This window comes from Ranitomeya variabilis, chromosome 2 (genome assembly GCF_051348905.1).
Source record: "Ranitomeya variabilis isolate aRanVar5 chromosome 2, aRanVar5.hap1, whole genome shotgun sequence".
NCBI classification, from domain to species: domain Eukaryota; kingdom Metazoa; phylum Chordata; class Amphibia; order Anura; family Dendrobatidae; genus Ranitomeya; species Ranitomeya variabilis.
In genome coordinates, this window is record NC_135233.1 from 823,689,637 (window position 1) to 823,710,944 (window position 21,308).

The 21,308-nt window shown below is 41.3% G+C and overlaps 1 protein-coding gene across 1 annotated transcript in view; it reads right to left on the reverse strand.

The window, feature by feature from the left end:
- The window catches only part of LOC143807923 (uncharacterized), an 81,460-nt gene that overhangs the window by 28,609 nt on the left and 31,543 nt on the right, over positions 1 to 21,308 (reverse strand). The window contains exons 2-3 of the mRNA XM_077290020.1: positions 8,147 to 8,356; positions 5,298 to 5,531 (exon numbers count right to left, since the gene is read on the reverse strand). Coding sequence (XP_077146135.1) covers positions 5,298 to 5,531; positions 8,147 to 8,167 — 255 coding nt within the window. The 5' untranslated portion in view covers positions 8,168 to 8,356. The remainder of the gene's footprint in view (positions 1 to 5,297; positions 5,532 to 8,146; positions 8,357 to 21,308) is intronic.

A 21,308-nucleotide genomic window follows, 5' to 3' on the forward strand; every position in this document is an offset into this window, starting at 1 on the left:
GTAACCTCCTGCTCTGTGGCCTCCCCTCTAACACTCTCGCACCCCTCCAATCTATTCTAAACTCAGCTGCCTGACTAATCCACCTGTCCCCCCGCTATTCCCTGGCCTCTCCCCTATGTCAATCCCTTCACTGGCTCCCCATTACCCGGAGACTCCAGTACAAAAGCCTAAGCATGACATACAAAGCCATCCACAATCTGTCTCCTCCATACATCTGTGACCTCGTCTCCTGGTACTTTCCTGCACGCAACCTCCGATATTTCACAAGATCTCTTTCTCTACTCCCCTCTTGTCTCCTCTTCCCACAATCGCATACAAGATTTCTCTCGCGCATCACGCCTACTCTGGAACTCTCTACCACAACATATCAGATTCTCACCTACCATCGAAACCTTCAAAAAGAACCTGAAGACCCACCTCTTCCGACAAGCCTACAACCTGCAGTAACCACTGATCGACCAAATAACTACACGACCAGCTCTATCCTAACCTACTGTATCCTCACCCATCCCTTTTAGATTGTGAGCCCTTGTGGGCAGGGTCCTCTCTCCTCCTGTACCAGTTGTGACTTGTATTGTTCAAGATTATTGTACTTGTTTTTATTATGTATACCCCTCTTCACATGTAAAGCGCCATGGAATAAATGGCGTTATAATAATAATAATAACTGATCTGGCTATCACAATAAATGACAGCATGCTTTCCTCTGTACATGAAGTCCGCTGCCTAGGAGTGACCCTTGTCTCTGCCTTGTCCTTCAAACCACACATCCAAGCTCTCTCCACCTCCTGCCACCTCCAACGCAAAAGTATTTACAGAATTTATCCTTTCCTCAACCCTCAATTTACTAAAATAATAGGGCATGCCCTCATCATCTCCCGCCTCGACTACTGCAATATTTTCCTCTGTGGCTTTCCTGCTAACACTTTCACACCTCTCCAGTCTGTCCATATCTCTGCTGCATGATGCTCTTATCAATACTCCTCTGCTTCTCCCATCTGCAAATCCCTTCATTGGCTCCAAATTCATCAACATATTCATTTCAAACTGCTACCACTGACCTACAAAGCTGTCCATAATCTGTCTCCCCCATAAATCCCTGAAGTAATCTCCCAATATCTCTGGTCCTCCCAAGACCTCCTCTTTTCCACACTCGTACTTCCTCCCACAATCGCCTGCAAGATTTCTCTCAAGTATCCCCCATCCCCTGGAATTCTGTGCCCCAACATATCTGATTATTCCCTACATTCATAACTTTCAAGAGGAACTTAAAAACCCATCTTTCAAAACAGCTTACAACCTGCAATAGACCCCGTACCACCTCACCACTACCAGAGCTGCCGCCTCACCAACACTTGACCTGTTGAAACCCAGAACCTAATGCCTCCTTCCCCATTATCCTATAGAATGTAAGCCCATAAGGGTAGGGCTCTGTACCTGTCTGATACTATTAGTTTGTTCATTGCAATTTCTACTTGTGTTTTGTATGTAACCCTTTCTCATGTGCAGCTCCTTGGAATCAATGGTGCTTTAAAAATAAATAATAATAATCTTTTGTCCAGGTGGGTGTTATCAGATAATTTTTACTAGAGGCATGTTTTTCTAGTTTTAGAAGTTGCTCAATCACATGCAGACAGCAATGTAGCAGAAATAGAACATACCGTCCCTCACCATAGCTTAGGTTTCTCAGTGTGAAAAGAGAAGCCGCATCTGTACCCAACTGGTTACTGTACAGACTGAAAAGGCCCTAGCAGCACAACTAAATATACCTCCTCGAACCTGGCTCCCTAAAAGGCCATTGAGGGTTTCTTGGGCTTCCTGGGGAAACACAGTGGAGGCTGCAACACAAATCCAACAAAAGTAGAGGAAACTGTGCAGTGAGACATGTAAACCCAGGTTGAGAAGCTATAACAAGTTCACAAAAGTTAGACATGGAAAAATTAGAACAAAAATAAAACAGAATAGATGAATTCCATCAATCCCCAAACGTGGAGAAGAAGGGAAAGGTGCTGGGGAGGAAACTCACAGATTTGCAGGAGGAAAAACAACTGGGGCTAACCGAACAAGGTAAACCCCTAGCAGAGGAGCTGGAGCACTAAACACCAATCTGTATGGTAGTAAAGCCAGCAAGCGAAGTAAGTCAAAAGTGAACATATAAAGCCCATTCCTAAATGTGATACGACAAAAGCAAAATAGAAAAAGAAAAACACCTGGAGAGAAGCCAGCCAAAAAAGGAAAACGAAGGCAAAAAACCACCAGCATTTGGATAAAGATGAAAAGGACCGTAGTCTAGCAGAGAGGGAAGCTGACCATGCAGCAAAAAGTCACTGGATGGAAACTGAGCCATGACCTTCTAACACGGGCATAGAGTGATGGTAGCATCTTCTCTTTCAATATAGAGCAGTACATCTGTGAGTTCACGATACCATCAGTGAAATGTAGCTATTCGAAACTCACAGTGCTCATGTAGCCCTACATAAGGACACTAACACCACCATGTTTCACTATAGACACCATGCATGGGGCTGCATAAGTGCTCCTGGTGTCAGGGATGTACATTTCATTGATAGTATCATGAATTTACAAATGTACTGCTCTACTTTAAAAGAGAAAATGCTACTATCACGCTATGCCTTTGGTAGATGTGTACTTTTCCAGCATGACAATGATCCAAAACACACATCTGAAGAAAAAGAAAGGGAAGGCAATTTATTGGCCAAGTATGACTACTTATCTGAACCCAATCAAAACACCTTTGTGGAATTCAGCTGAGACAAGGTGAACACCAGTCTTCATCCAGCATCTAGGCTCTAAAAGAGGTTGTTCTTGAAAAATGGAAAAACATAGATGTTGCAATATGTCAACAACTTGTTCATTCCATACCTTGAAAACTTAGCACTGTCCTTAAAAATAATGGAGTTCATAAAAAATACTAGATGTAGTAAGTTTTGATGTGGGATGTATTCATAAAGTCCCGTGGATTCCAGTACCACCTTTATGCTGATGACACTCAAATCTACCTTTCTGGCCCAGACGTCACCTCTCTGCTGTCCAGAATCCCATAGTGTCTATCAGCCATATACTTCTTCTCCTCTTGCTTCCTAAAACTCAATGTGGACAAATCTGAACTCATCATCTTTCCTCCATCTAATAGATCTTCCTTACCTGACCTATCTATCGCAATTAACTACATTACCCTTTCTCCCGTACTGGAAGTCTGCTGCCTCGGAGTAACCCTTGACTCTACCCTGTCCTTCAAACCGCACATCCAAGCTCTTTCCACCTCCTATCGCCACCAGCTCAAAAATATCTCCAGAATCTTTCCTTTCCTCAATCTACTAAAATGCTTGTACATGCCCTCATCATCTCCTGCCTCAACTACTGCAACATCCTTTTCTGTGGCCTCCCTGCTAACACCCTTGCACCTCTCCAGTCCATCCTTAACTCTGCTGCCCAACTAATTCATCTCTCTTCTCGCTACTCCTCCGCTTCCCCCTCCTCAAATCTCTTCACTGGCTCACATTCCTTGAGCATATCCTGTTCAAATTACTAATACTGACCTACAGAGCCATCCATAACCTTTCTCCTCCATATATCTCTGAACTAATCTCCCAATATCTTCCCTCACGCAATCTCCGGTCCTCCCAAGACCTCCTTCTCTCCTCCACACTTATTCGCTCCTCACACAACTGCCTCCAAGACTTCTCCCGAATATCCCCCATCCTCTGGAATTCTTTGCCCCAACACATGTGACTATCAACCACATTTGGATCCTTCAGACGGAACCTGAAAATCTACTTCTCCAGGAAAGCCTACAGCCTGCCCTGCCCCCTCTGCTTCCTCACCACTACCGGAGCTACTGCCCCACCAACACCAGAGCTCCTGCAACCCTCAACCTACTGTCTCCTTCCCCACCATCCTGCAGAATGTAAGCCCGCAAGGGCAGGGTCCTCGCCCCTTTGAATCAGTCTGTAATTGGTAGTTTGCTTACTGTAAGTGATATCTGTAATATGCATTTAACCCCTTCTCATGTACAGCACCAAGGAATCAATGGTGCTATATAAATAAATAATAATAACATATTTTTTAATCAACTAATTTGAGTAAAATGCAATATTTTGTAAAGAAAGTTAGAATTATGGGCTAAAAAATGTTATACGAAACTCAGTCTTCTCGAAAATTTTGGAAATTGTTATTGTATTTAGTGACATTTTGATTAAAATGTGGGTGTGTACTCATTTATGCTGAACACTCATCTCATTTCCAGACAGGCATTATGGGGGAAAATGCAGTGAAACAGAGCTCACAGTGCTATGAGAGGAAGAGAGCTGCTAGAAATGTTTGTAATGTGACACAGCTAAACTCAGCTGCACTTTCTAAACAAGCAGGAGGTTAGAAGAGGAGATCAGAGCTTAATCCTTACATCTCACACTCTAAGAAACTTAAGCTTCTGTTGGTGGCGACTTATCTTTCTACTGTGTTGCTGCCTCCTTATGTTTGGGAAAATCATGCAGGGAAAAAAGTACATGCCCCCAGTGGAAACTAATAACATCCACTTGGACATTACAAAATTTAGCTCATTAGGTCCCAAATACCTTTTCTTGGTAATATCTCAGCAACGGAGAGACAAAATTAAAGATTTTTTTTTATTCTGCTCTGCAACCACTAGACCTTTGTGTGTCTAGTTCAACATGAAAATTTGGTGAAACCTTGGAGTCGGCTAAAACGTATTAAAATTCAGTTCCATTTATACAGACTGACTAGAGGCACTAAATGACTGGCGACCGGTGAATATTTAAACATACCACCATAAACAATGTGCACTGAATCATCTGGCATAAATCATTCAGTCACATAGGCTGTCATTCTTCTCAGTAATGCAAGTCCTGTTGATACAGGATGAGGCACTGATGAGAATGATGTTCTTTTAAGATGTACAAAAGTCACTGTGCAAAAGTCACTTCACTAGATAACTCAGATGTCTGCTTGTTCATCGAGTGATTGGCAGCCTGTTTTGACTGCAAGATTATTGTAAAATGCTTTTTCTATATAATTTTTCAGTGTATATGCACCTTTTGGCTTTAGCTAGTCCAAAATTTAGCTAAAACTTGTGGAAATGCAGTAAGCCTATAACACCAGCCATACTCGAAACCTTGGCAAAAATCTGTTGTTTGATGATTAAAAATCATGAAAAAATCTTTCACTGTAAAGATATTGACTATATCATTACTAGTGATCAACACATATTGCAATACAACTAAATTTACAATAAATTGAATGCATTGAGGTGACAGTACCTTTAGCGGAGCTTTGGAGTGAGAAGGAGAATGTGTTGAAATTAAAGAAAGGCTGTCATTCTCCAGAGGAACACTACTGACTGACAACAAGGTGTGCTGATTCTCTTTGCTCTTCACAAATATTGTCAGATTTTTAGTTTTATTGTTTTCTAGGTTAACTGTCCTTTGGTATTTTTCATCCTTTGTGCCATTTTTTGTTTCCAAGAGGCTGTCCATAAATTTTGATGTTGATTCCTAAAAAAGGTTTACCAGAAAATGTTAAACATAACATTGGAGTACATGTATGTATTCATTATATACATATATTTGGGTCATGCTTAGTGATAAGAGAATCCACACTGTAAAGTTTAGGGTTCGTACCAGACTTCTAGTGTCCGGTACTGAACTCCAAACACATACATTTTACTGGAGGACCTGGTACTGTTCAGGTTTGGTGTTGAATAAAGCTTCTTGAAAGGTTGCAGTGCAGCCAATCAACAAGCTTTTACTGTGGGCACTTCTGGAGCCATCACAGCCAGTCAAGTGTTGGCATGGCTGTGATTGGTCAGCACAGTACATGACTTAACCTGCATAAATGCAGGTTCACGGGTGCCACCACCATTCTGCTCTGCTTAGCATAGGGACACTATGCAGCTAGAGTGAGGGACAGTGTTAGGTTCTGTGTGTGTGCACTCTGCAAAAAAGCTGCTGTATTTGTACTCTGCACCCATGTCTGTGGGAGTACTATGAATTTAAGCCTCTGTGTACTCTGCACCTGTGTCTGTGGAAGTACTGTGCCTTTAAGCCTCTGTGTGTAATCTTCACCCTTGTGTGGGAGTACTGTGCATAAAAACATATTTTTCTGCTCTGCACTTATATAGTATGCATAAAAAATGCTCTACTCTGCACCTATGTCTGTGGGAGTAGTGGCCCTTTCATCCACTTTTTTATTCTGTACCTGTGCCTGTGGGAGTACTGTGCTTAAAACAAATTTTTCTACTATGCACCCATGTCTGTGCGCATACTAAGCATAAAAAAATTCTAATCTGCACCCATGTTTGTGGGAATACTGTGCGTAAAAACAAATTTTTCTACTTTGCACCTGTGTCTTTGGGAATAGTGCACCTAAAAACACTGGAGTGGGATCGTAAAATGCGTGAATACAAGCGCACTTTGGTAGAGGCACTACTGATAGCATTCCCACCTGACAGCAGAGGCTCAGTGGAAGAACAAGGCAGAGGAGGAGGAAGTCACCAACACAGCTGGGGCACCACCTCGGAAGGCATGGCTAGCATGGCTGAAATGTGGCAAAACTTTGTCAGCACAAAACAACATCTGGCACCACCATCTGATATGGTCCGTATTAGCAGGAGGCAGCGTTACAACAACATATAGTGGAAGAGTACATATCCACATGTCTCTATGTACTAACTTATGGGTTTTCCCTATTTAACTTTTGGGTCTCCAAATTGGACATATGGCCTAAAATCAAGTCAAACATGCAGAATATTAAAAACATAATAGTAAGTAGTGATGACTGATGAGCGAGTGTACTCGTTGCTCGGGTTTTCCCGAGCACGCTCGGGTGACCTCCGAGTATTTATGACTGCTCGGAGATTTAGTTTTCATCGCGGCAGCTGAATGATTTACAGCCACTAGCCTGCTTGATTACATGTGGAGATTCCCTAGCAACCAGACAACCCCCACATGTACTCAGCCTGGCTAGCAGCTGTAAATCATTCAGCTGTCGTGATGAAAACTAAAATTCTGAACAGCCATAAATACTCGGAGGTCACCTCAGCGTGCTCTGGAAAATGCAAGCAACGAGTTTACTCGCTCATCACTACGTAATAGTAAGGCCTCATTTACATGTCAGTATTTTTGCATTAGTGCTTTTATGTCAAAGCCAGGCGTGGAACTCACAGAGAAAAAGCTATAATTGAAAGATTGACACCTGTGCTGTGTATTGGAGACACTCCTGATTTGGGCATAGAAATGCTGATAAAATACTGATCAAAATTTTGATATGTGAATGAGGTCTAATAATGACCTGATATGTGAATGAGGTCTAATAATGAAAGCATAGTACTTTTGTGCAATATTGTGCGTGACTGACCATTTCATATAGTGTTAATTTTGCATTCATATTTGTTACTGTATTAATGTAGACATTTTGAAAATTTGGTTTCCATTTTTTCATCAATTGCATATCAATAATATGTCTGATAATCTTGTGATTTCCATAATTCCATAACTTTTCCTTCTTGGTGTTCCAATTTCAATGTTAAGCATTGCATGTCACTGCACCACTTCTCCAGTCTTGCAGACTGGGTGCAATTCGCATTGTTTTTATTTTGTGATTTAAGGCCATTTTAACGATGTGGTGTGGGGGTGGGGTTTCATTAGAAGACAGAATAAATATCTCTAAAAATTTGAGACCCTCTGTGAATTTTGGTAACATTTTCCAGAAGATCTTGAAAAGTAGGTTGCCAACCCTGTGGGTGTGTAGACATGACCACCATGTTATTCCCCCATCTATTTTGGTCAAGTAAAACTGATCACTTATTCAGTAAATAGACAGATCTCGATAAAACTGTAATGCTCCGACTGGGAAAAAAGTGGAAAGATGTAACCATATGCCGTATTTAAGGCTGACTTAAATTGGTACAGATTTACCATTAGTTAGGCTATCTATGTGTGATCCTTATCAGATAGAGGACTTGATTATTTATAGTTATCATGTGCAAATAGTTTTGTGAACTGTTGATTTTAAATTTCCCATTTCCTGGTGATTTATACAATACTTATTAACACCTTTTTCCAAAATCCTTTGTAACAGTTGATATATTTAATAGAATATTACACCATACCTCATCATACTGATCTTCCATTTCCTCTGCTTCCTGCTCAGGACTGACCCGCCCTTCCTTGTGATTCTCCGTAGTTGAGCTTGGCTTGCACAGTGGAATAGAGTTATAGTTTTTTTTTCCTGTTTGGACTTGTGACTGTTTATGGGTGTCTGAAATGTTCCAGTTGAGATTTGAACCATTTCTTAAGTACTTAAGGAGCCACTTGGAGTCCTACATTGAAATAAAAGATGAAATCTAGATACTCATATGTTGTACAATGTTTCAATGGCCCTAAGGCTTTAATGAAAACATGCCTGGTAGGAATAAACCAGATCAGGGTTACAACCTTATAATACACCTTAAATTCATGCCATCTCTATGCACTAATTTTGAATGAAGCACCTGCCTGTGAGCTCTTAATCCCATAATAAGACATAAAAGTTCCAGAGAACCCTTAAGGTTTCTGGGTGTATTAGACTAAAGTGAGACAAGCCTTTTGATATCGGCAGGATCAACCATAAGTCTCAAGTGCATGGAGGTCTCCCGACTCTCTCAAAAGACAATGTTGGGGGAAAGAAAGATACAATCAGATTTCCATTTGCCAAACGTTTTGTTAAGAGGGAAGATAAGTCACTGTCAGGGGAGCCTGGCAGTGGCTCTTTCACAGAGAACATAAGAATGCTCAGCTAAGATCAGCATTGCTGTGCACGAGTCAGGAGAAATAGCTGTCGGAGGATCGTTTGACTTACACTATCTAATCTGTATAAGCCTTTAGATTAACTTAAAATGATGTTGTCAGAATAAAGAAAGAATTTTTGAAAGATATTCTGTTATGCTGGAGCAGTCTTTGCTATTTCTTTTGCACAGTTGTCCTGCTGCCTAATTATAAATCACTGCTCTAGAATATTTTATAATCATTCAAAAATTAAATAAAATCCTACAGCACATACAAAGTGATTTTATTATTTGGTATTCCATGTAATTTTCAGTATACATATTCAGTACAGTATATATTGACTTTATGCTGGAGTTTTCATTTTTATGTTTTCTAACATTTCTGTGTAGCTTTTGATTGCGATGGTTGAACTATTCTGATTTCTACACTTGGCAACAATTTAAAAAAATTACTAATTTTACTCTAAGGTTAATCCATGCACAGTCCAAGAGTAAGCCTCAATAAATCTGAACAAGATTTTAAAGATTTCATGAAAAAAAAATGTGAATAGCATTCAAGGCTTGTCCATAGTGACCATTAAAGGGAGAACTATATATCGCTGACAGCCATTATATCATTACATGTGATCACTCAGATGAAAGAATATGAGACATCAAAGTCTCACAAATGTAAAAGGACACCAATACAAAAAAGTATGATGTTCTGTTTCAAGTGCTTCAAAAAACAAACATGTGTAGAAGTGCTTTTTTCACTACTTTTTATGGCTTTGATTGCAGGTATTAGATAACATTAGCTTTAAGTTCTGAGGTTTTCTTGTATGAAAGTGCTTTTAATCCCATTTGGAAAAATCATAATCTGCATCACTAACATATGTAAACGGAGCCTTAAAGGGGTTGTACAGTTAGAACAAGTTATCGCCTTACCGCAGAATAGGTAATAACTTACTGGTAAGTGGTTGTCCAACTGTTGAGACCACCACTGAATACCAGAAGAGTGGAACATTTGATTTCCTGTTGGAGCATTTTTATCCCTATTAAAAACTGACAAATTGGAGCAGGAGGTCAGATGCCCAACTCCATTCATTCTCTGTGGCGCTGCTCGAAAAAGTCAAGTGCAGCGCTTGGCAGCCCCATAGGGAATAAATAGAGCAGTAGCTGAGCATGTGCCACACTACTCCATGTTAACATTGGTAAAAATTCACAGTTCTACTCATCGGTAATAACTTGTTTTCACAGGACAACCTCAGGCTATGAATACTCTTGCGCGGCATTTATTTATTAAATGCAAAATTAAGCAACTTTCTATAGTTTGCCGTAACAATTTTCTAGCGTTTTGCTGCAGTAGAGCTTTATTAACTCCTTCACATGATTAGCTCACTGCTGCTTCTGGCACATTACTACTGGTTGCATCAGGTCTCACTGTACTAATTTTCTCTTGCAAATAGTGATGCAAATAGTGGCAAGCGAGGGAGAAGGTTAATCATAGTAGATCAGAAAGTGGTGAAGGAGGAAAGCATCTACGTTTGCAAGGAAGGCAGATTACACAGGCTCTAGCTAAAAAAAAGGTACAGGGGAAAGGGATCCATCACATAGAATGTGAATCAGTATACAGAAATAGGAGAGAGAACCCATGGCAGCTTCTGTAAAAACAGGAGGATCACTCACTCTTGAGCATGAGCATCTATCACCACAAAGGAGAAACCCATACATGGGCTCTAGAAGGAGAAACCCATACATAGATGAAGCAGAGCTAGTACATGAGAGCTAAACGCAGAAGCAACATCCATTTACAGACTTCATATGTAGTATGTATTACTGAGAGGGACAAGTTTACATTATATTGCAACCCAAAACTTAGACTTTAACTGAATAGCACTCTTTGAACCAAAAATAAGGATTAATTCAATCTTAATGCACTGTACCCTATTAGCCAACTGCTGTCAGTTCTCCCGCTAACTCATAATCAATGTCCTTCATCCTGCTCATCTTTTCTCCGTGTGAGACACTTGAAAGGATTTTTTTCAGTCTTCTAGCTTGCACAGTTCTATTATGTATACCATTTGCACATGTCATAGTTTTCTTCTTCAAAACTTTCTCTGCTATCCTTTCACTTAGTTTATCCTTTAATTTGAGTTAGCAAAAAAAATCTTCCTTTTTTATATAATTGGGTGCAGGTTCCTTAATTAAGTTTAATGTTATGCAATGTATTTTTGTTGTTGCTGCTGTCCTTGAAATTCTTCTACGCATCTCCACTTACCATATTTTACCTACAATAGAGGATTTTTTTTTCTGGGAAACAGATGTTTTCTGTAAATGGAAAAATTAATATTTCTGTTTTAAACAATTGCAATCTGGCTAATGCCATGGGAACAAAAAAAAATGCTATTAATTCTGATTCTGTAAAATTACCTCATGCCATCTGAGATAAAAATTACTGAATATAAATGTTCACATCTGAAACATCATATAATGCATCTATGGAAGTATTAAGGGTATTCTAAGAGTAAAGCTCTACTCTTCTTAAAGATTGGACGATTAGTCGCAGATTTGAGCTTCTTATTTTAATTGCTAGAGGATGGCTGAGCCTTTCTTATTATTTTATCTTATATAATTTACTCCCATGCAATAATAGTTGTTTAACACACTGTCTGTAGAATGTGTTTCTTTTCTTTTACATTTGAGTTAGATGAGAAAAACTTTTGTAGCTATTTTGGGATCATAACATTTTTATTAGAATGTTTCAGAAAATAAAGACTTGATGATGATTGACCAATTGTTGGGAGTTTAAAAAGTGATGAGCAGTCCCCTGTCAAAATAGTAGCTTTGAATACAAAAGTGCTCACATAGACTCCCAAAGTCCCAAAATATTTGGCACAGCCCTTTATATCTTTCAAACTCTTTATTTTCACTTTTTATTTCAAACACATCAAGAACTCCATTAGTTCATACGGAACGTGTCCATTGCAAGATATGTCTACATTTTAGTAGCGAAAGGGGCCCAATGTTCAGGATGCTCGTCTCCTGGCCAAAGTAGAGAATGGTCACAAAGATTACCTCTCACTCTAAAGAACCTGCTCTGACAAACCATTGATTTGAATAGGCCCTATGTAATATTTATTATCCCTGATCGTGGCACCACAGAGAAATTGAAAATGAATTGCCATTACAGATAATATATGTGGGCTCCAGCAGAGAGACAACTTGCAATGATAATTGTATCATGGGCTTCTTTATCAAGTAGGGAACAAAACCATTCTTTTTAGGTGACTGCCTAAAATGTAAATTCTGCATATACTACTTAAACTTAAAGAGGACCTTTCAGTTTGAGCATGTTAAACTGGCCACACAATGGAATAATGGCTGCAGAGCTTATATTTTTTTAATTAGTTTTAAGTTTAGGTTATAATTTATCTTACAGTTTAACTTAGCATTAACAGAGATTTGTCTCTGGGGGTGGATATTTCCCTTGTAGGAGACTGACCAATCAGAAGCAGGCAATTTCATGCAAGGGAGAAAAGAACATGTACTCCCTTCCTCACAGGTCTCTGCAGCTACTGTGTAGAGATACAGCAGAGATGATGCCAAGATTCACCAATCACTGTGTCCTAGGGACCCAGTGAATGTCTGCTCGGCTGCCCTATAGATTTCAGGGGCATGCTGGGCTTTTAGTTTTGTGAATGGGATCGCCCAGCCACTCAACCAAGGCCAGGAGCATGCTGAGCTATCTCCATGCAAATTAAGGCTTGTCCAGCAGTCCAATCAATGTTCCAATCAATCCGAGCATGCTGAGTTTCTTCCAGGTATCACCCTTTCTGGGTGATTGCCTGGCTATTTAATTAGCTGACAATGGTCAGACCATTGTCATTTGTAGATTTCCTTGGTGCTGTGTGTCCATTGTGCTATTTGTTCTACTATACTAATTTTCATTGCCTAACCTAGGACTATGTCTTTTGACTATTCATTTGCATTGCCCCTTTGACATGCTCTGATCTTTGTTGCCTGACCTCGGACTTTGCCATTTGACTATTAAGTATTGGTTTATCTTGCCCTTTTGCCTTTGACATACATTCCTGGTATTTAATCCTGGACTCCTAGACTCCTGCTTCATGGCTTGTCCATGAGAAGTGACTAGCCAGCATCACAGATGAGTTATGTATCATTACAAACACTTCCAGATTTAATTTCATGGCAGTCAGTGTAGAGGATATTGAAAGCAGGCAGCAGTGGAAGATGAGATCTGAAGCTACTGTGTAGCGATACAGCTGAGCTAAGTTATGTATCATTATAATAAACACTTCCTGATGTCCTCTCATGCTGTCGATGTGGGAGGAGGGTGGGAGCTGAAATCACTGGTTAGATGAGATCCATGAGCTTAAATACAGACTTAGGTTATTCATAACTACAAACACTTACTAGGTATCACCTCATGGCAGTCAGTGATCAGAGCTGAACAAACTGAGATAAGATCTGGAAGCAACTGTAATTATATATACAGTAACATGTAAAAGTTTAGGCAAATCAGAACGTCCTCTTGACTGTAAAATACCTTCAGAAAGATTTAGCAGACTCTGGAGTTGTGGACATTGTTCTACTTTTCAGAGGCACCTGCACAAATATGGCCTTCTTGGAAGAGTCATCAGAAGAAAACCTCTCCTGCATGCTCACCATAGAATTCTTTGTCAGAAGTATGCAGAAGAGCATCTAAACAAGCCTGATGCATTTTAGAAACAAGTCCTGTGGACCAATGAGTTTAAATTAGAACTCTTTGGCTACAATGAGCAACGGTATGTATGGAGAAAAAAAAGTGTCATGGGTTTACCTCGACAGAGAGGAGCCAGAAGAACACAGCATCTGAGTTTTCCTACTCATGCGCTGAATAGAATCACTTCACCTTCTTATAAAATGGTGTAAATTTCTTTAGACAGTGCAGGGGTTAATCTGCTCTTTTGAGAGCTCTTGGAGCTAAGGCTGTTAGCCACTCCCATCCCCTAAATAATCTGTGTCCTGACTAACACACATTGTCAGAGGTAGATTATGCTGCATGGCTTGGAGGATAGTTGTTGTTGGTCATTCTCCACTCCTCAGTGCACACCTTTGTTATATTTGAGTGTATATTTGTATGTTTGGTATTTTCCGTTAGCCCTGTTCGTATTACCTTGCTTGTCTGGTTGGTTAACTACAGTCCACTACTAGGAAGGGTACAGACTGAGGGCAGATTCAGGAGCTAAGGCAAGGTACGTGGCCCTGGCATCCTCAGCTTCAGAAGTAACCAGAGGAAGAGGGCAAGCTAGGGTGTCCCCTAGTGTTAGGGACAGGGAAGGAGCCCCTGATCCTGGGTTACCCAACAACAGAGTCCTGACAAAAGGGCACAGAATTTAAAGAAAATAACATCTTGCCAACTTTTCAGGAGGGAGGTGGATCAATCATGTTTAGATGTTATGTTACAGCCAATGGCACAGAGAACATTTCATAGGTAGAAGGAAGAATAGATTCAATGAAATTAATAAAATTAATTGAAATTAATAAATATTAATTAATCAACCCTGCAGCTGCTATCCCCTTTTCTGGCTAGTTTAACATACTCTAACTGGTTAAAGCACCTCTTAAATGCAAAAACTGAACCTTTCAATTAAACAGTTTTTCAAACTCAAAAAGCACATATGTGACATTTAAGAATATTTCCACCATTTTACCATTCACACAGAGAAAGACAAGCCAAACTGTTATAGGAATACTCTTCAAAAATAAACTTGGCAGGTCACTGGTTTGTTTTACACTCAGCACTTGTGATATTTTTCCAATAAAAGCAGACTTACATCTTTTCTAAAACTTTGATGGTATCTCAACAATAGATTCTGGAGAATTAGATTTCTGTATTAATTAATAAAGAAACCCTCCAAAGAAGTTTTTATTTTGCTAAATCTGTGTATATAGTATAGTGTCAGTGATATATTCACCTACTGCCACTTTTCTCTGAGATCCAGTGTTCTCTCGAGTTCTTCTCATTGACATCACTGCTCTTCAGACTATCTGACTCACTATATGCTTTATGCGTGAGCTGGAAGACTCTTTTACAATGTAAGTCTATGGAGACTTATTTTGACACTCCATAGACTTACATTGTAACGGTACATGCAGACATCCGACTGGAGCATGACAGCTTAATGTATTTCTGTGAGGCTGTCATGCTCGGGTCGAGAGAGCTTCAGCCAGTCCATGCATTGCAGTCCATGATTGGACCGATTTGCATGGGCATCTGCACGAGCCCTACATAAAAGCCGCTTCTGGTTCACGCCTAGCACAGTGTGACCCAGAGAGTCTGAAGAGTGGTGATGTCACTGAGAAAAGGAGCAGAACGGTGCTGAATCCTAGAGAAGACGATGGTAGGTGAGTATATTAACACACTGACGCTACACTACATAAACATATACACAGATTTAGTTAAAAAAAACAACTTATTTTAAGAATACATTATGTAAAACCCTTTATCCATTTAAATAAACTCCTTCAGTATTTGAGTTGGTCATATCATGCTTAAAACCAGCCAGAATTATAGACTTTTAAATAGTAGCTGTATGAGATAATAGCTATATTAAATAAGAGATGTATTAGCTACTTTAACATATCTCATTGTAGTCTGGTCTTGACACAGATAACATGTATGCTTTTTAAATAGTTTCAATTTTCACTTTCTCTTACAATACACAGCTATACATAAGTGCAATTTAATAACTTATACTAGCAAGTGATGTTCAGTGCTGTGAAAAGCATGTCTTCTTGCAGATGTTCCTTGTTATTGAGCTTGTCACACTGAATAAGTTCTAATGTTTCAACAAGATTTTATATTGAATGAAAGCAGCCTGAATCATTTCAGTATTGATTATTACTTTAAGAGGTTGCCCGACCACAAAATTCCCCCCAAAATTTGAAGCTAATCTGTACTGTATTGTAATATACAACACTCCTATAAATTTTGTTTTTTGTTTCCTTTTGTTCCTCCTAACTTTCACTTCATTCCATTCACCCACTTTGTTTACCTGCGGCTCTACCAAACTTGACCGTTCCTTGTGCTGTATTATCTAACTTCACAGTCAGAGCTGGCACCACCCAGCCTCAGTATCCAGCACCTTCCTCTGCCCACCCACTGCACACTCATTGGCTGTCAGTAATCTGCACCTGTGCTTTGTCATCACTTCAGTATTGGAAATAACAGAGCAGTGATCCTGCATCCTCATCTGTGGAAAGCAGTACAATGATGACAGAGTGTCACGCACAGCGTAGGAAGGACTAAGTGCAACATGAAGGGATAAGGGGAAGGGAGTTTAACACTAGGGAAGCGGGCAGTGGAGACCCCTAGGCAGATCTAACGTCACCCTGTCTGCCCTAAGCGACCCTAAATAGTCTCCGCACCTATCACCGAGCAGGATACCTATCCTCTGCCTGACCATAGCAGTAAGCCCTGACAGGGTGTCACTGGTCGCTCCCCACTACAACTAAAGGCAAATGGGATAGACAAACAAGGGGAACACTTAACTTGAGTATACTCAGAGAGAAACACAGACGTCCTCCAAACACGAGGAAAACAAAAGGAAGATAGCTGACTGCTATAGCTCCAAGCCTCAACAGGGGGGAAATGGAATACTCACCGGCCACTTCCAGCAGCAAGCTGGGAGTCATAAAGACCCTGGTCCAAGTGTGTCAATTAGATCAAGAGGAAGGCACTGGGTCCTAGAGTCAGAAGGACCACAAAGAAGTCTGCAAAGCAAACTGCTGATACCTTCTACAGTCAGATGCAGAGCGACGGTCTGCAGCCTCTGACACACCAGTTACACAAAGCTTCACATGCACCCTGTTGTGAATTCTGCTCTTGGGCTCCCTCCGGTGGTTGTTGGTGGTAGTGCAGTTGTCTTGGGGTTGTAATCCGGGCAGGTGTTTCTGCTGATTGCAGCTCTATTAGGTATTTAGGTGTGCAGGATCCATGAGCCCATGCCAGTTGTCCATTGTAATTGGAGGGATTGCATCTCTCTCTGGCTCCTCATGCCCTGCTGCCAATTCATCTAAGATAAGTGTCTGGTTTTTTGTCTCTGAGCACACATGCAGTGTGTGTTGTGAATTCTGCTCTTGGGCTCCCTCCGGTGGTTGTTAGTGGTAGTGCAGTGGTCTCTGGATTATAGGCCAGGGCATGTGTTTCTGCTTATTGCAGCTCTATTAGGTATTTAGGTTTGTAGGATCCATCAATCCCTGCCAGTTGTCCATTGTATCTAGGAGGGATTGCATCTCTGTCTGGCTCCACTGCCCTGCTGTCATTTCAGCTAAGATAAGTGCCTTGTTTTTGGTTCTCTGTAGCACGCATGCAGTGTGCTTTTATGTGCAGTGCAATCTATTGTGTTTTTGTCCAGCTTGACTTGTTTGGATTTTTCTGTCATGCTGGTTTCTCTGGAGATGCAGATATACACCCTATGTCTTTAGTTAGATGTAGTATATAGTATTTTCTGCTGTGGAATTTTCTAGTGTTTTAATACTGACCGCTTAGAACTCTGTCCTATCCTTTCTATCTAGCTAGAAGGGCCTCTTTTGCTAAACTCTGTTTTTTCTGCCTTTGTACGTATTTCCTCTTAAACTCACAGTCAATATTTGTGGGGGGCTGCCTATCCTTTGGGGCTCTGCTCTGAGGCAAGATAGGATTTCCCATTTCCATCTTTAGGGGTATTTAGTCCTCCGGCTGTGTCGAGGTGTCTAGGCCTGGTTAGGTACATCCCACGGCTACTTCTAGTTGCGGTGTCAGTATTAGGATTGCGGTCAGTACAGGTACCACCTACTACAGAGATAGTCTCATGCGGCTCCAGGGTCACCGGATCATAACAGTACAAATGGGCCAACAATGAGTTAAATGCATCTCAGAAGAAGGGAAGAAAAGTCCTGAACCATTTTTTTTTCTGCAGTCTGTTTTGTCTTTCCTTCCCTCTTTTCCTCTGGGTGACTGAGGAGCTGTGTGCTAGCATGGATGTTCAGGGATTAGCTTCTCGTGTAGACCAACTAGCTGCTAGGGTACAGGGTATTTCCGATTATATTGTTCAGACTCCGGTTTTAGAGCCTAAGATTCCTACTGCTGAGTTATTTTTTGGGGACAGGTCTAAATTTTTGAGTTTTAAAAATAACTGTAAACTGTTTTTTGCTCTGAAACCTCGTTCTTCTGGTGATCCCATTCAGCAGGTTAAAATAGTCATCTCCCTGCTGCGTGGCGATCCTCAGGATTGGGCATTTTCCCTGGAATCTGGGAATCCTGCCTTGCTTAATGTAGAAGCCTTCTTTCAGGCTCTAGGGTTATTATATGATGAACCAAATTCTGTGGATCATGCTGAGAAGACCTTGTTGACCCTGTTTCAGGGTCAAGAAGCGGCAGAATTGTATTGTCAGAAATTTAGAAAATGGTCTGTGCTGACTAAATGGAATGAGGATGCTTTGGCGGCAATTTTCAGAAAGGGTCTTTCTGAATCTGTTAAAGATGTTATGGTGGGGTTTCCCACGCCTATTGGTCTGAGCGATTCTATGTCTCTGGCCATTCAGATTGATCGGCGCCTGCGTGAGCGCAGAGTTGTGCGCGCTGTGGCGTTGCTCTCAGAGCAGATACCTGAGCCTATGCAGTGCGATAGGATTCTGTCTGGAGCTGAACGACGGGGATTCAGACGTTAGAATGGGTTGTGTTTTTACTGTGGCGATGCTTCTCATGTCATTTCGGTCTGCCGTAAGCGTATTATGAGAATCGCTAGTTCAGTTACCATTGGTACCGTACAACCTAAATTTCTGTTATCTGTGACATTGATCTGCTCATTGTCGTCATTTTCTGTCATGGCGTTTGTAGATTCTGGCGCCGCTTTGAATTTAATGGACTTTGAATTCGCTAGACGTTGTGGTTTCCCCTTGCAGTCTTTGGAGAACCCTATTACTTTAAGGGGCATTGATGCTACACCTTTGGCTAAAAATAAACCCCAGTTTTGGACACAGGTGACCATGTGCATGGCGCCAGCCCATCGGGAGGATTGTCGCTTTTTGGTGTTGCATAATTTGCATGATGCTATTGTGCTGGGTTTTCCATGGTTGCAGATACATAATCCGGTGTTGGATTGGAAATCTATGTCTGTGACTAGTTGGGGTTGTCAGGGAGTTCATGGTGACGTTCCTTTGATGTCAATCACCTCTTCCCCCCCTTCTGAAATTCCAGAGTTCTTGTCTGATTTTCAGGATGTGTTCAATGAGCCCAAGTCCAGTTCCCTTCCACTGCATAGGGACTGTGATTGTGCTATTGACTTGATTCCAGGTTGTAAGTTTCCTAAGGGCCAACTTTTCAACCTGTCTGTGCCGGAACATACCGCTATGTGGAGTTATATTAAGGAGTCTTTGGAGAAAGGGCATATTCGGCCATCTTCTTCACCATTGGGAGCGGGATTTTTTTTTTGTTGCCAAGAAGGATGGCTCCTTGAGACCTTGTATTGATTATCGCCTCTTGAATAAGATCACGGTCAAATTTCAATACCCTTTGCCTTTGCTTTCTGATTTGTTTGCTAGGATTAAGGGGGCTAGTTGGTTTACTAAGATTGACCTTCGAGGGGCATATAATCTTGTTCGTATTAAGCAGGGTGACTAATGGAAAACTGCGTTTAATACGCCCGAGGGCCATTTTGAATACCTTGTGATGCCCTTCGGGCTCTCTAATGCTCCATCTGTTTTTCAGTCCTTCATGCATGATATCTTCCCGAATTATCTTGATAAATTCATGATTGTATATTTGGATGACATTTTGATTTTTTCCGATGATTGGGAGTCTCATGTGAAACAGGTCAGGATGGTTTTTCAGATCCTTTGTGACAATGCTTTGTTTGTGAAGGGGTCTAAGTGTCTTTTTGGAGTGCAGAAAGTTTCTTTTTTGGGCTTTATTTTTTCTCCCTTATCTATAGAGATGGATCCGGTTAAGGTTCACGTCCGTGAAGAGTCTTCAGAAATTTTTGTGCTTTGCTAATTTTTATCGCCGTTTCATTGCTAACTTCTCCAGTGTGGTTAAACTCCTGACCGATTTGACGAAAAAGGGCGCTGATGTGACGAATTGGTCCTCTGCGGATGTCTCTGCCTTTCAGGAGCTTAAACGCCGATTTACTTCTGCTCCGGTGTTGCGTCAGCCAGATGTTTCTCTTCCATTTCAGGTTGAGGTTGACGCTTCTGAGATTGGGGCAGGGGCCGTTTTGTCTCAGAGGAATTCTGATGGTTCCTTGATGAAACCATGTGCCTTCTTTTCCCAAAAGTTTTCGCCTGCTGAACGTAATTATGATGTCGGCAATCGGGAATTGTTGGCTATGAACTGGGCGTTCGAGGAATGGCGCCATTGGCTTGAGGGAGCCAAGCATCGCATTGTGGTTTTGACCGATCATAAAAATCTGATTTACCTCGAGTCTGCCAAGCGGCTGAATCCTAGACAGGCTCGATGGTCTTTGTTTTTCTCCCGTTTTGATTTTGTGGTCTTGTATCTTCCGGGTTCTAAGAATATTAAAGCTGATGCCCTCTCTAGGAGCTTTTTGCCTGATTCTCCGGAGGTCCTTGAACCGGTCGGCATTCTAAAGGAAGGGGTGGTTCTTTCTGCCATCTCCCCTGATTTACGACGGGTCCTTCAGGAATTTCAGGCTGACAAACCTGACCGCTGTCCAGTGGGGAAACTGTTCCTGATAAATGGACTAGTAGGGTGATTTCGGAGGTTCATTGTTCTGTGTTGGCTGGTCATCCTGGTATTTTTGGTACCAGAGATTTGGTTGGTAGGTCTTTTTGGTGGCCTTCTTTGTTGCGGGATGTGCATTCTTTTGTTCAGTCCTGTGGGACTTGTGCGCGGGCTAAGCCTTGTTGTTCCCGCGCTAGTGGGTTGCTTTTGCCTTTGCCGGTCCCTGAGAGGCCTTGGACGCATATTTCTATGGATTTTATTTCAGACCTTCCGGTTTCCCAGAGGATGTCAGTTATCTGGGTGGTTTGTGACCGGTTTTCTAAGATGGTTCATTTGGTGCCTTAGCCTAAGTTGCCTTCCTCTTCTGATTTGGTTCCATTGTTTTTTCAGCATGTGGTTCGTTTGCATGGTATTCCGGAGAATATTGTGTCTGACAGAGGTTCCCAGTTTGTTTCTAGATTTTGGCGAGCCTTTTGTGCTAGGCTGGGCATTGATTTGTCTTTTTCTTCCGCATTTCATCCTCAGACAAATGGCCAAACCGAGCGAGCCAACCAGACTTTGGAAACTTATTTGAGATGCTTTGTGTCTGCTGATCAGGATGATTGGGTGGCTTTCTTGCCATTAGCCGAGTTTGCCCTTAATAATCGGGCTAGTTCGGCTACCTTGGTTTCGCCTTTTTTTTGTAATTTTGGTTTTCATCCTCGTTTTTCTTCAGGGCAGATTGAGCCTTCTGATTGTCCTGGTGTGGATTCTGTGGTGGACAGGTTGCAGCAAATTTGGGCTCATGTGGTGGACAATTTGGTG